A 13,506-nucleotide genomic window follows, 5' to 3' on the forward strand; every position below is an offset into this window, starting at 1 on the left:
GGGAGGCTGACAGAGGCAGATTGCTTGAGCCCAGGAGTTTCAGAACAGCCTAGGGAACATAGGGAGACCTTCTCTCCACAAAAAGCAATAGAAAAAATTAGCCGAGCATAGTGGCATGCACCAGTGGTCCCAGCTACTCAGGAGGCTGAGGTGGGAAGATCGATTAAGTTGATGCTACAGTGAGCTATGATGGTACCACTGCACTCCAGCCTGGGTGACGGGGTGAGACCCTGTCTCAAAAAATAAATAAATTAATTAAATTAAAAAGAGCAAAAATATAAAAGAAAAAAAAATAAAGTATCTGCATACAGAGGACACATAGTGAACACTTGATGGAGAGATGGTTGCTGCAACCTGAAGTGACCTCCATGTAGCCCCACTCTGGGTGCTGGGTGCAGGTGCACACCAGGAAGAGTTGGAAGCTACTAGTCATTTTCCAAGGGGACGCTTGGGCCTCTGGTAGCCTCACAAATGAAACTGATTTCCAAGGGCCAGTTCTGCAGTCACAGATTCAGAATTTTCTTCTTATCCTAAGAACCATTTTTCTTGTGTGTCTTTGCCAGCTCCCCCACTCAGGGGAGTCACAGCAGTAGATTGGTTATGCTAAACACTCTACCTCAGGGCTTCGATCTGGATTTTTTTTCACAGTGACCCAGTCATTTATATAGTTGAGATAGACTCGTCTTGAAACTTCACAAAGCCATTTAATTTTTTAAAAAGTCATAACTCTAGATAATTTGTATCTATGATATTTACAGTTCTCTCTTTGATTCCCAGGGAATACCCTGCAAAGCAGGAATTTCAAGTGCATGCACTTTGCCACTGTCTTCTTTGCCTTTTCTCAGCCAAAATACTAATCATGTGAGCTAAACAACACATATTAGAAAGTGTTGATGTTTTCTTTGCATATGTTCTTTTTAGCTATAAAGTTTTATTTGCAAGGCAGGCATGCAAATAAAGGCAGAAACAATGCTAAGGATGTCCAGAAAATGTGACATGGTCCGTTATCTTTTTGTCCCTCAGTCTCTAGACCTGTGGAAAAGACATTATGTGTGGGACCCGCCCCGTTGCCCTCTCAGCTCTGCAATAACCCTTGCTCTACCGACTGCATAGTATCTTCCTGGTCAGCCTGGGGCTTGTGCATCCATGAAAACTGCCATGATCCTCAGGGGAAAAAAGGTGAGTCCCTTGTTTACATGCGCTTCATTTACTGCCAGTGTACAAACATTTATTCCGGTAGCTAAGTCACTGATTAAGCCTGCTTAAGACAATATTTGTTTGCAAAATTTAGATAACCAGCTCAAGCCTGACAGTATTCAGTTTTAGGGAGGCACTGAGACATTTCTGTGGAGTACAAAATCTGACCTTGATTGACCTTCAGTTAGACTCACAGTTGACTACTACTCTATTTGGTATAACTTCATCTTTTGTTTTGTTTTGTTTTGTTTTCCAAGATGAAGTCTTGCTCGGTCACCCAGGCTGGAGTGCAATGGCATGATCTTGGCTCACAGCAACCTCTGTCTCCTGGGTTCAAACAATTCTCCTGCCTCAGCCTACTGAGTAGTTGGGATATTACAGGTGCCTGTTACCACACCCTGCTAATTTTTGTATTTTTAGTAGAGATGGGATTTCACCATGTTTGCCAGGCTGGTCTTGAACTCCTGACCTCGTGATCTGCCCATCTCAGTCTCCCAAAGTGCTGAGATTACAGGCATAAGACACCATGCCTGGCCACTTCATGTTTTGTTTATATGTAATGGTTATATGGGGGAAATTGGACATGATTTCCACACTCACATTTTCTAATCTATGCATTTCTTTTTAGATTTCCACATTTAACATTCGATGTTATATTTTAGATTTTTGCAAGGGTCATTATGTATATTGTTTAGTTTCTGATACTGATCTTGAGCTTGAGGAAAAATCTTCAACTTTTGTATTCCTGTTTAATTTTGTAGGCCTCTGTGGTCTAGTTTTCTTCAGTTTGTAACCAAAATACACATCTTCATCTTCAAAAGTTCATTCCTAGTGATATCCTGTTTTCTCTTTCATTGACCCTTTAGTTTCTCTTGATACTGTGTTCCCTTAAATGACAGTACTAAAAAGAAATATTTCCTTTATCAAGAGAAATGAGATCCAAGGATATTTCAGAAATTAGGTTCTAGTTATTACATGCAAAGCAAGAATCCGTGGCCAAACACTTGATGGTAGCATGCTTGTGTTCCTAGAACCCTGCTCACTGCTTACTGTTCCATTCACATGAAAACCCACATTTCAGTAATTCCTAGAGTGCTCATATACACACATGTGCACGCCCAGACTCACTTACCCCTGTTCCTGGGCTTTTCCTTTCATTCTGACTCTTGTTCTAAGGTAGCAATGAAGATGTGCATTGGCTTTCAGGCAGGAAGAAGCTAACTTTCATTCTTTTGTCAAACCATAGAAATCTGGATCTCAATGAAGCCTGGAGAGGGCCTTGGGCAATTCTCTTATTTGACATGTAACCAGAATGTCCCCCGTGCCTCTGCAGCTTGTGTACACAAATAAATTTCCTTTTATACTAATACCTATAGCTTGCAATCTTATGATCTACATATATATAGTCAGTTGCATGTAGTCGTATGAGATTCCTCAGGGTGATTTACATATTTTTAGAACAGTCATCTTATGTTTAGCCTGTGCTGCTCCTGTTTAGGTCACTGTCCAGAAAATCATGTGAGGTTGGACCAAGGCTCCCCCAGTCACTGTGGCTGTGGCATCACTTTGCTACATGAAGTGCTGCCTTCATCTGCTTTCAAAGCTGTAGAACCACATCAGACCAAGTAGATCTGGGAGACTCTTGGTTGTATTACTTGGGAGACTAATGGTTATAGGTGACAGAAACCCAACTGATACCAACTTAAGTCAAAAGAAGAGACTGTTTGAGCTCATGTAGCTGAAATGAGAAGAGAGGATAGGGCTGCATCCAAGAGTATAAACAGGCCAATGGGTCTCCGTCTTGTTTTCTGATTCTTTCTTTACAATTCTCTCTCTCTCCATCTCTTGTGTCTGCTTTTCTCTATACTAGGTTCAATTTAAGGTAGTACATACAGCAGAAATAAATGTCTTCTCCATTGGTCCCAGGAATTGAATCTCTGTAGCTGTTTTATGTCATGTCCTCATTCCTGAACCAACTACTCTGACTGGAGGATGTGGGGTTTACATGTTCAAATCCTGGACATGTGGCCACTACTGGGATCAGGAGAGGAACAGTTTCCTTCAAACTTCACAGATGGAGAATGGAGAGATGTGACTCCCTCAGAAAAAAGTGAGGTACTGCAGGCAGGTAGAAGCAGTTCTGAGGGCCAGATTTTATAGGTGTTTATTAAATAGATGTTTACTAAATGCTTTCTCCCCTTTGTTCTGGGCCATGGATTCTCTATGGCAATTCAGAGAATGGCCCTCCCTCCCTCCCTCCTTCTTTTCTTTTCTTTTCTTTCCCTTTTTTTCCTTGTCTTTCCTTTCGTTTCCTTTCTTTCTCACGCTTGTTGCCCAGGCTGGAGTGCAGTGCCACGATCTTGGCTCACTGCAACCTCTGCCTCCTGAGTTCAAGCAGTTCTTCTGCCTCAGCCTCCCAAGTAGCTGGGATTGCAGGCATGCACCACCATGTCTGGCTAATTTTTGTGTTTTTAGCAGAGATGGGGTTTCTCCGTGTTGATCAGGCTGATTGCCTTAATTGTGTGTTGCATTTTTTTTTTGTCACTTGAGCTCAAATTTTCACAAAACTCCTGTTAAAAACTGGCTCCTTGAACTTTCAGTTTTATTTTTCCAGATAATTCAGAACTGGCCCGTGGAACTTCAGACCCCCTGCCTTGGCCCCATTCCACAAAGTAACATTTTTGCCACATTTTTATCCCCATTGGCCCCTATTCCTCTGTAGTAAAAGCCAACCTGTGCAGATATACCCTGGTCCATCTTTCATAAGACACCACTTGCTATAGGTTGAATTGTGTTCCCCCCAAAAGACGTGTTCAAATCCCAACCCCTGGTACATATGAATAGGATGTTATTTGGAAATAGGATTATTTCAGAAGTAATGAAGTTAAGATTAACTCATACTAGATTAAGGTAGGCTCTATTCCAGTGACTGGTGTTCTTGCAAGAAGAGGAAAATTTGGGCACAGCGACATACCCAGAGAGGAGAGTGCCATGTGAGGACATTGAGACATAGAAGACAAAAGGAGAGGCCACATGAAAATGGAGGCAGACATTGGGAGTAATGTGTTCCAAGCCAAGGAGCACCACGGAGAGCCACAACCCCCAGAAGCTAGGAGATAGGCATGGCACGGATTCTTCTGTAAAGCCTCTAGAGGGAGCATGTGAAGCATGGCCCTGCTGACACCTTGATTTCAGGCTTCCAGCCTGCAGGACTGTGAGATGATACATTCCTGTTGATTTAAGTTGCCCAATTTCCAGTACTTAGTTATGGCAGCTCTAGAAACTAATACACTGCCCAACTTTGGATCAGCATTTAGGCTCAACGAGGATACAGCACTGCACAAAATGACTACACCAAAGTGTCAAGAAGTAAGGTAATTTGTCTAAAGTCCTGCGGTGATTTAATGATGGCCATGCTGGCTCTAAAGATCTGGTTTCCTGTCTCTTGAGTCCAATGTCCCTCCAAACCCTAAGATTCCTTAGTTGTTTTTCTCCATAGGCCTAAAGAAGTTTGGATCAAAGTACAAGCTCAGTTCTGAAAAGAGAAGCCATCTGCCCATCATGCACCACATTAGTCAGTCTGAGCCATTACTCCTGAGAGCAAATCATTGAGTGGATGCAGGAGACGAGGTGTGGGGTGTGGGATGTATCTAGTGTCAGTACGTCATCATTGGAAGAAGTGGGAAAAGAGTTGTGGGAGGGAGGGAGGTTGTGCTGAGAGTAGCTTAAGAGCACCAGATAACTAGAGGTGGGGAGTGTTTTGCCCCAATCAATATTTTTTTTCAAAGGGAGACTCAGTCTTTGCAAAGGGCTGAAGGAGAGGATGGAGGCAGTAGAACCTCTCACCTGAAGGAAGTACTGTCCCCACAGCCTCCTGCAGAGTTTAGGGACATGTTGGGATTGGTGAGAATTAGCCATTTGTTAATAGAATCCATACTGTGGCTGAATGGCTGTCCCCTGAACTGTAGTCACTGACGGGAGGGACGGTAAGCCCTGATGATTGTTATTCAGGTCTAGGAGTTTGCTGTTTTATAAATGCTTCCCTAGAGCAGAGAGAATTTTGGTTTGTAAGGTCTTGCTGAAACCTGCCAGGACCACCTGCCTATATTCCCTCTTGGGAAGAATAAAGAATTGAGTTTTCCCTCTAGGGAAATGATTCTGTTCCTTCAAGGTATCCAAGCTTGTTATGATGACAGCAAGTAGTCTTGTTATTTCTACTGACTTGTATGTATTAGGTCTGAGATCCCCCTCAGTCTTGGTTTCTGTCCCATGATTCTACTGTGAGTTCTGCCAGGATCACTGACTGGTGCAAACTAAAGATACTTTAGAATTCTACAGAAGCTGGGGTACACGGGCTAATGCATTAAACATTGCAAAACTCTGGGATATAAGCGGGAGTGTTTAGCTTCACATGTGAATTCCCTACTCTAAAATGCAGTGATTCCACTAGCAGAAATCTAGGACATTTATACCTTCCTAGATATTTCATACTCTTAAAAAATACACACACACCCCCAGAAAGATGGACTATTTAAGAGAAAAGCAAGCAAACGACAGCCAAAAAAAAAAAAAAAGAAAGAAAGAAAGAATGTGGAAAGTAGGAGAGAATACCATTTTTCTCCTCTCTAGGCTTTCCCAGTCATTGTGTTATTGCTCTGGTACATTTCCTTCATTCACATTAAGAAAAAAAGAAGAAAGGAATGGGAAAGTAGGAAATGTTTTATTACCAAATAGAAGAAATTAGTTGCTATAGAAATTATCTTTACATGACTTTTATTCTTAATCAGAAATCCTTCCATTAGGAATCGAAGACTTGTGGCTGTCGGCTATTCAGAGTACATTAGAAAATCAGCTGATGTTCACAGCCTTCACACCCTTCCATGGTGTCATGACAGGCAGACAAGGGAACCTTGATCAGCAGGTTGGTGCTTGTCAAGTGAAGCTAGGATGCCTTTCAGAGGAATTTAAATTAGGTCAGGTTTTATCATTTATTGCTTTCTCTTTGATACACTCCCAGAGTGTTATAATTAGAGATACAGGGAAGAGAATTAGCCTGAAAAAATAAACACTCATAGACAAACTCTACACATAGATATGAAGCAGTTTTAAAATTTTTTCTTGACATACAGACACACATTTATATGACATCCTTGTCCCTTTCAGACATATACTAGAAAGGCAGAATCGCCCACTGAAGTTGTTCTACAGAGCTATTTGCTGGAGGCTCCCTATAGGGTGTCACAACAGCCAGCTGCTTACGTGGCAGGACTTCAGGGATTCCTTCCCTCAATGAGAGCATCCAAGTCCCTAAAAATTCCCGAAGGACAAGATATTTTGAAACTGAGAAGCCATGACTATTTTTTGAAGACAGTCTTTTATGCTCTTAAACAAATTCGATAACATGCTGAAGTTGGAAAATGCTGACATGTTTTAGATCTTACATAACAAAAATGGGGGACATTTCCATTTTCCATCTTTGCCTGCTAGATAGGCTTTCCATTGAATGCGAAGTCTATGAAATCATTTTGCTTTCTCATAGATAGTATATGCTAAGAGACAGTTTTTTTGTTTGTTTGTTTTGTTTGTTTTGTTTTGTTTTTTTCTGTGTCTATGTGTTTGGGGTAGGTCGGGGGGTTCTGTTAACTTCTCATTCTAAGCTTTGGGAGTTCTCATGCTGACATCACCCTATCAAGATGTCTTCTTAGTTTCTGTGTTTACACCAGGCTGTAGACTAATAATGATGCTATAAAATACTACCCCTGCAGGAGAGTGGTTGATTTCTAAAGGGTTAGGATCGAAGCTTCAATCTGCTCAGATTCTTTCACTCAGAGTTGTTACCCAAAGTTCAGGGCTACCAGAGAGGAAGAGCAAATGGAGTACTTAAGACAGAATAAGCTTTTGTCCTGTTTGTTTAATCTGCTGGACTTTCTTTTTTATTATTTTTATTTTATTTTATTATTTACTTATTTATTTTCTGAGACAGAGTCTCACTCTGTCACCCAGACTGGAGTGCAGTGGCGTGATCTCGACTGACTGCAACCTCCACCTCCCGGGATCAAGCAATTCTGCCTCAGCCTCCTGAGTAGCTGGGACTACAGGCATGTGCCACCCTGCCTAGCTAATTTTTTTGTATTTTTAGTAGAGATGGGGTTTCACCATTTGGCCAGGCTGAAACCTGCTGGACTTTCTTCACACCTGTCCCAGTGGAGTCAGTGTTAAGACATAGCATTGCCCGTAGATAGCTCATGTGTACACTTCTGGTCTACTAACTCACGCAGAAATACAGCCCTCAGACCTGGATATACCCTCCTGAGCCTCCTTTAATTCTTCCGTGGCTTCAATTAAAAAACACTGACCCCTTTTCTGCCATCTGCTCATCTTCCCTTTTCTTTCCCCAACCCAGTATCAGTTCTTTTCTAATTGTCTCTTGTAGAATTATATACTAAATCATAATTCTTGGGGTCACAGAAAAAAATAAACCCTGCAGATACTAGTTTCACTAAAGGTGAATTGAATCTGTAGTCAGGAAGTGATAATTATGACTCTCCCCTGCTACCCAGTATCTAAAATTCCACCGTCCAATCTACTCGCCTTTAGTACCTTCAAATAAACCATAGTGCCTTTCAGGTTCACTTTATAAAGTGTAGCGAAAACACTATATCCACAGGAGCTGACTTTAATCCTTTCTTGTGAGGAGGCAATGACTCTGAAAGACTTCTGCTGATTTTCACACCCATCCATTGGAGAAGTAATAAAGTGGCATCTTAGTTTTCACACATGCAAAATGGGAATAGTAACATAACAGAGTTTTGAGGCTTTATTCATTTAGAGTAATAAAATAAAGTTACTGTCCCAGTCTTGGTAAAGGGTGAATATTAGGTTATGCATGTGCTTTTTCCCTTGTTGAGTTTTACGCTTTGAGAAGAAAACACGTCTCCAGTTCCTCCTGTGGCTTCCCGTAGTACAGGAAAGTGATGTGCAAATGTCAGTTAATATTTATGGAATAATATCGTCTAATTAATATGAAACTCAGTAAATGAAGGTGACTGGTGGGCTGGCCCCAGCCACTCTGGACTTGGCAATTGTATATCTTTCAGAACAGAAGCACATGGGAGAAGCCTGATGACTATTGCAGGCATGAACAGCGATGTGTGATTAAAGTTAAGTGCTACCAAGAGAATCCAAGGTTTTTGTTTTATGCTGAGCTTGTGCTGTGATTTGATCCTAGTTAGAGTCAGGACAAGGGCAGCACAAATGAAAGACTGAGGGAATTTATTGACTGAGGAGATGTAATCTATAGATTTATGGCAAGAGGGATGCAACTTGATTTATGGAGGAAAACTGAACATGCCCCTCAGTGGCATTAGGTTCCAAATAATAGGACACCTTCGTAAAGACTGCTAAGTTTCTCTGCTCAAGTCTGGGCTGGCTGTCAAACCGTGTAAATCATGGTGACTCGTGCCATGTCTTGCTCAAAGATAAAATCAAAACAAGCAAAAATATAAGACAATAAATAAGCAGCATGCAGATGTTACATATAACAATAGAGGTAATTCGAGTTTTGTGGAAGCGAGAGCTTGTAGGTCATTGTAGTTTGATGCTCATCAAGTGAAGTTTAGAGCCCTGTATGCATCTCTTTTCAAGGTGGCCCAGGAAGGAAACTGAGCCCTTCTGTCAATTTTATTTGGCTAGTTAATGATATAGACTTGGAGGTATGGAGGTATAAAGCACAGGAGAAGCCTTTTTTTTTTTTTTTTTAACTGCCCTGATCTTAACAGTGTTAATGCCATGAGAATATAGCCTCTGACTGGCTGAATGATTTCTTCCTAAGGTCTAATCCTTAAAGAATCTAGGAGTATCTTTTAAAGGGAGGTTCTGGGTTATCTTAGACCGAAAAAAAACCAAACAAATCAAACTCAAATAAAGCACTTAAAAATCCTTACCTAAAATTGTTGCCCAGCCCTGTACTTTGCCAAAATACTTAGTATTTTTAAGGATTTTTAAGTGCTTTATTTGAGGATTTTGTTTGTTTGTTTGTTTTTTTGTTTTTGTTTTGTTTTTTTTTTTTTTGGTCTAAGATAACCCAGAACCTCCCTGCCACTTTTTCTTATGTCTCAAAACCACGTGTTCATTGTGTTCTAGGCTCCTTGGCTGTGCTATTTAAGACAGGTGGTCTTTCTCCAACTATACCTTGAGGTGTGTAACTTTTTCATGAGAGAGATGTTACCTCTCATGCTCCCTAACTTATCCTTCTCCCCTCCCCTTGTGGAAAGGGTGGTGGGGTATGCAACCCTCACTCTGGGAATTGAATGTTCTCTGCGCTGTCAAACTCTCTCATTTTCTTTACTTACTCCGAGGAATAAATGAATAACAATTTCTTTAAATGTTATTCATGCAAAACTGTTGGTTATGTTGAAAGAAAAAGGAATTAAAAGAATTAAATCTGTTGATTAAATTTGGAATAGAAATGGTGGAAGATATGAGATCCACAGAAGGTAGACATAGCCTTTAGAAGTAATATTATATCATGGGGTCCAGAGATTGAAAATTTGGACTAAAGGATTTAATCTGGTTCTCAGTCCTTCTTTATTAGGTCACTTTGCTTTTTAAAAATTGTGCATTCATTTTTATCATTTAAAAACAGAGGGTTTTCTGGTTTCTTAGACAAAATGGAAGGATCTGCTAACAGAGAGTTCATGATCTAATGCCGAGAGTCAATAGAAGCTGAATAGTAGTCAGGCACTTTAGAGCAGGCCCATTGACCCAAACACTCGCTGCAGTCTCACGGTTGACCCATTTGCCTCGATGTGTGTACCTACTTGACTCCTGTTGATTTGCATTTGTGACTCTGGGCCCATAGCATGTAAAACACATCTATGTTTTTATTACAGTCTCTGGCTGGGACTTTGGGGCCCTAGTCCCATAGTACATTTTTTTAAACAGAATAGCAATCATGGACCCATGTCTAGCCTGGGTGGAAAGTTAACTCCAAAGAGATAATTGTCTTTACGAGGCAGACTGATGTGTAAATCTCAGTGACATGATGCAGATAAATCTCAGAGCAGGAAGTTGTGAATGGTCGGGCACCAAGGAGATGCCAAAGAGGTGATGTATTTCAACTGAATGCAGTGTAACAAGAATGTCAAAATCAACAGCAAAAAGAAAATGTGGATTAACCTATATTTAGATCATTTCTGAGTCTCCATTTATTTTTACTGGTTTATTGATACCATAGGACTTATGCTACTTATTATTCCATTGAATTATGTCTGACTTCTCCAACTCCTAAGTTGTAAACTCTTGGAAAACAGATTTCCTGCTTTTATTCTTTCTCATTCTCTCTTTTTTTTTTTCCACATCTCATCCTCTCACTTCACACAGAATAAAACACATCAAGATAATACATGCTTAGACCGATGATTACTTGAATAAAAGTTTTCCTCTCTCACCCAGCTGCTTCTTTTCCTTTACTAGAAAAGAGTGGAATTCTGTGAAACGTTTTCTGTCTCGTTTTAGGATTTAGAACGAGGCAGCGCCATGTCCTCATGGAATCTACAGGACCTGCAGGGCATTGCCCTCATTTGGTGGAGTCTGTTCCTTGTGAGGATCCAACATGCTACCGATGGCTGGCATCAGAAGGGATCTGTTTCCCTGATCATGGAAAATGTGGCCTGGGACATCGCATTCTGAAGGCCGTCTGCCAGAATGACCACGGTATGACCCAGTGACCCATTAGAGGTGTTAGGATGTTAAGTATCAGCCAAATAACACATGGCCACCCTTCAATAGATCATCCTTATGAGGAAGAGAAGCACGGCCTTTTTTATCCTTGAATATTTATGTTTACATCAAGTGACACATTGCTGCAAAGTAAGATGCCATGACTTAATATGGGGTCACATACTCCACGACAGAACACTATTTGATTGTACCTAAATGCAGTACAGCAAACCTAGAGATTTCTCAAGAGTTTTTAATTCGTCAAAAAAAAAAAAAAAAAAAAAATAGAAAACAAATCTCTTGGATAGTGTTCAACTTATCAATACAAAACAAGTAAAGGCCAATGTATAACATGCCTTTATATATTATAAACAAGCACCACCTTGTTAAGAATCCAGGACTGAAACATCCTTCAAGTTTAAAAAACAACCAAACAAGACTAACTAAGTGGATTTTTATTTATATAACGTTAGAGTTGAGTCAGCTATAGACACAATACTAACATTTCCAAAGAACTGTTTTTAAATACAAGTTATCATGATTTACAAAACTATTAACAATGATGTCTTTCCTCGATCAGCCAGCACCTGGTAGGTTGTTTGAAATGAAAGGTGATTCAGAAAACATGTAAGTCATGTGGAAATAAGAAAAGTGACATGTTAAACCTTGATCCAAAACTTTAAAAAAATTCAGTGCCTTGGAAGAATATCATGTATATTTATTAATCAGCTCTGCCATGAGAAGCCCCATTTATAATGCTCATGATATGTGAGATGAAGTGTTTTGAACTTATGCAGCTAAGTAATTCATAGAACAGAAGGAAATCACAAAATAGATTCAGAATGGATAATAGCATCCACACAGGGTTGATACAAAGCTTTTCCTTCCTTTTTTCTTTCTCTCTCTCCCTCCCTCTCTTCATCCTTTCTTCATTCCTTCCTTCCTTCTTTCTTTTCAATCATTAGCATAATTACACAGGTATAGATTTTGTCAGGTGATATAATTGGTTACCTGTGGAAACCAGGTGATTGTTTAATTAGAGGGCAACAACAGATTGTATTAGCTACAGCAGAGTGTTAAAACTAATAGCAACTCCTGTGGATATTAACATATAATTTTTGAATCGTGGTAACATATGTGCAGTTTAGTAACAGATCACTTTTGTATTCCTTTTGTTTGTGTGATGTTGTATTTTATAATAAGACATATTTTTTTGCTCTTTATCCCTGGCTCCTTATCACAGAGCTACTAAAACCCTGGTAATTTCCTGAGATACAGGGGTGCTAGGAGAATCTTTTGTTTTAAGAGTCGGTCTTTGATCCTGGTTCCTGACACAGCTCTTAAATCCCTTGGAATTTCCTGAGTGCGAGGCCTGCCTTATTCTAATGAAGTGATGCTTGGTGAGCTTCTGGGTGGGGGATGATCACCAGAAAGACCAAACCATGATTAGAAGCTTAGGGATTTCAGTTCACCCACTGGAAAGAAGAGAGGGTCTGGAGATTGGGTTAATAATTGATCCTACTTACATAAACACCTCTGAACTATGAGGTACAGAGAGCTTCTGGGCTGCTGGAAACGTGGCAGTGCTGAGAGGGTAGCAGATCCCAGCAAGGGCATGGAAGCCCCGCACTCTGTCCTCCATACCTTGTCCTGTGCATCTTTTCCTCATGAATCTCTTATGACTTTTCATGTATATTCTTTGTAATATCCTTTATGATAAACCAATAACTGTAAAATATTTCCTTGAGTTCTGTAATATATCCTAGGAAATTATAGGACCTGAGGAAGGAGTTGTGGGAACCCCGATGTATAACCATGGGTCAGAAGCACTGGCGACAGTCTGGGACTTCTGACGGGCATCTGAAGTGAGGGGCAGTCTTGCGGGACTGAACTCATAACCTGTGAGATCTAATGCTAACTCCAAATAGATAGTGTTATAGTTGAGGGAAATTGTAGGATGTCCAAGTGGTGCTGGAGAATTGTGTGGTTACAGAAGTGTTCTGTGTTGAGTTTGGAGTAAGAAGTGGAGTATGGAAGTTTAAAACGTGAGTTCTAGAGCTAGACAGGTTGCAGTTTCAACTCTGCTACTCACCTGCTAGGTGATCTCAGGAAATTTATTTAACTTGGAAGCATCCTTTCTTTCAGCTGACTAGTGGGGTAATAAAACCCCCCTCTCACTCTTAAGACTGTGAGAGTTAAATTAGTTATATAACAATGATTAATGAAGTGGCAATGATTTTTTGAATGGCATGTAACCATTCAAAAAAGTCATAAACTTATTTTATATATATTTTAAAGTGCAATTATTATTCTACCCTGTCCTGAAGAATTGGTCAAAGAGCATTCTTTTAAAAAATGGAAATAATAAAGAGGATTAGAATAACCAAAACTACTTCTTCCTCCCCAACTCCAGCTAAGGAAACAGGAAGATCATTGGTTTGGTTGGAACCCAGTGATAAATGACTCTCTTGCCTTGTTATCTCACAGCAGATATTGGAGGGTTGTCATGTTATCTCTGTCCACTTGGCTAGGAACTTTTTTCATAATTTATACTGAACCATCTACAATCATCACCTTTACTATTTTACA

At 40.2% G+C, this 13,506-nt stretch overlaps 1 protein-coding gene across 1 annotated transcript in view; it reads left to right on the forward strand.

Moving 5' to 3' along the window:
• THSD7B (thrombospondin type 1 domain containing 7B) overlaps positions 1-13,506 on the forward strand; it is an 886,725-nt gene that overhangs the window by 395,713 nt on the left and 477,506 nt on the right. Inside the window, exons 6-7 of the mRNA XM_025405082.1 lie at positions 1,024-1,179; positions 10,714-10,911. Of these exons, the coding sequence (XP_025260867.1) occupies positions 1,024-1,179; positions 10,714-10,911 (354 nt within the window). The remainder of the gene's footprint in view (positions 1-1,023; positions 1,180-10,713; positions 10,912-13,506) is intronic.

Source organism: Theropithecus gelada, chromosome 12, assembly GCF_003255815.1.
Source record: "Theropithecus gelada isolate Dixy chromosome 12, Tgel_1.0, whole genome shotgun sequence".
NCBI classification, from domain to species: domain Eukaryota; kingdom Metazoa; phylum Chordata; class Mammalia; order Primates; family Cercopithecidae; genus Theropithecus; species Theropithecus gelada.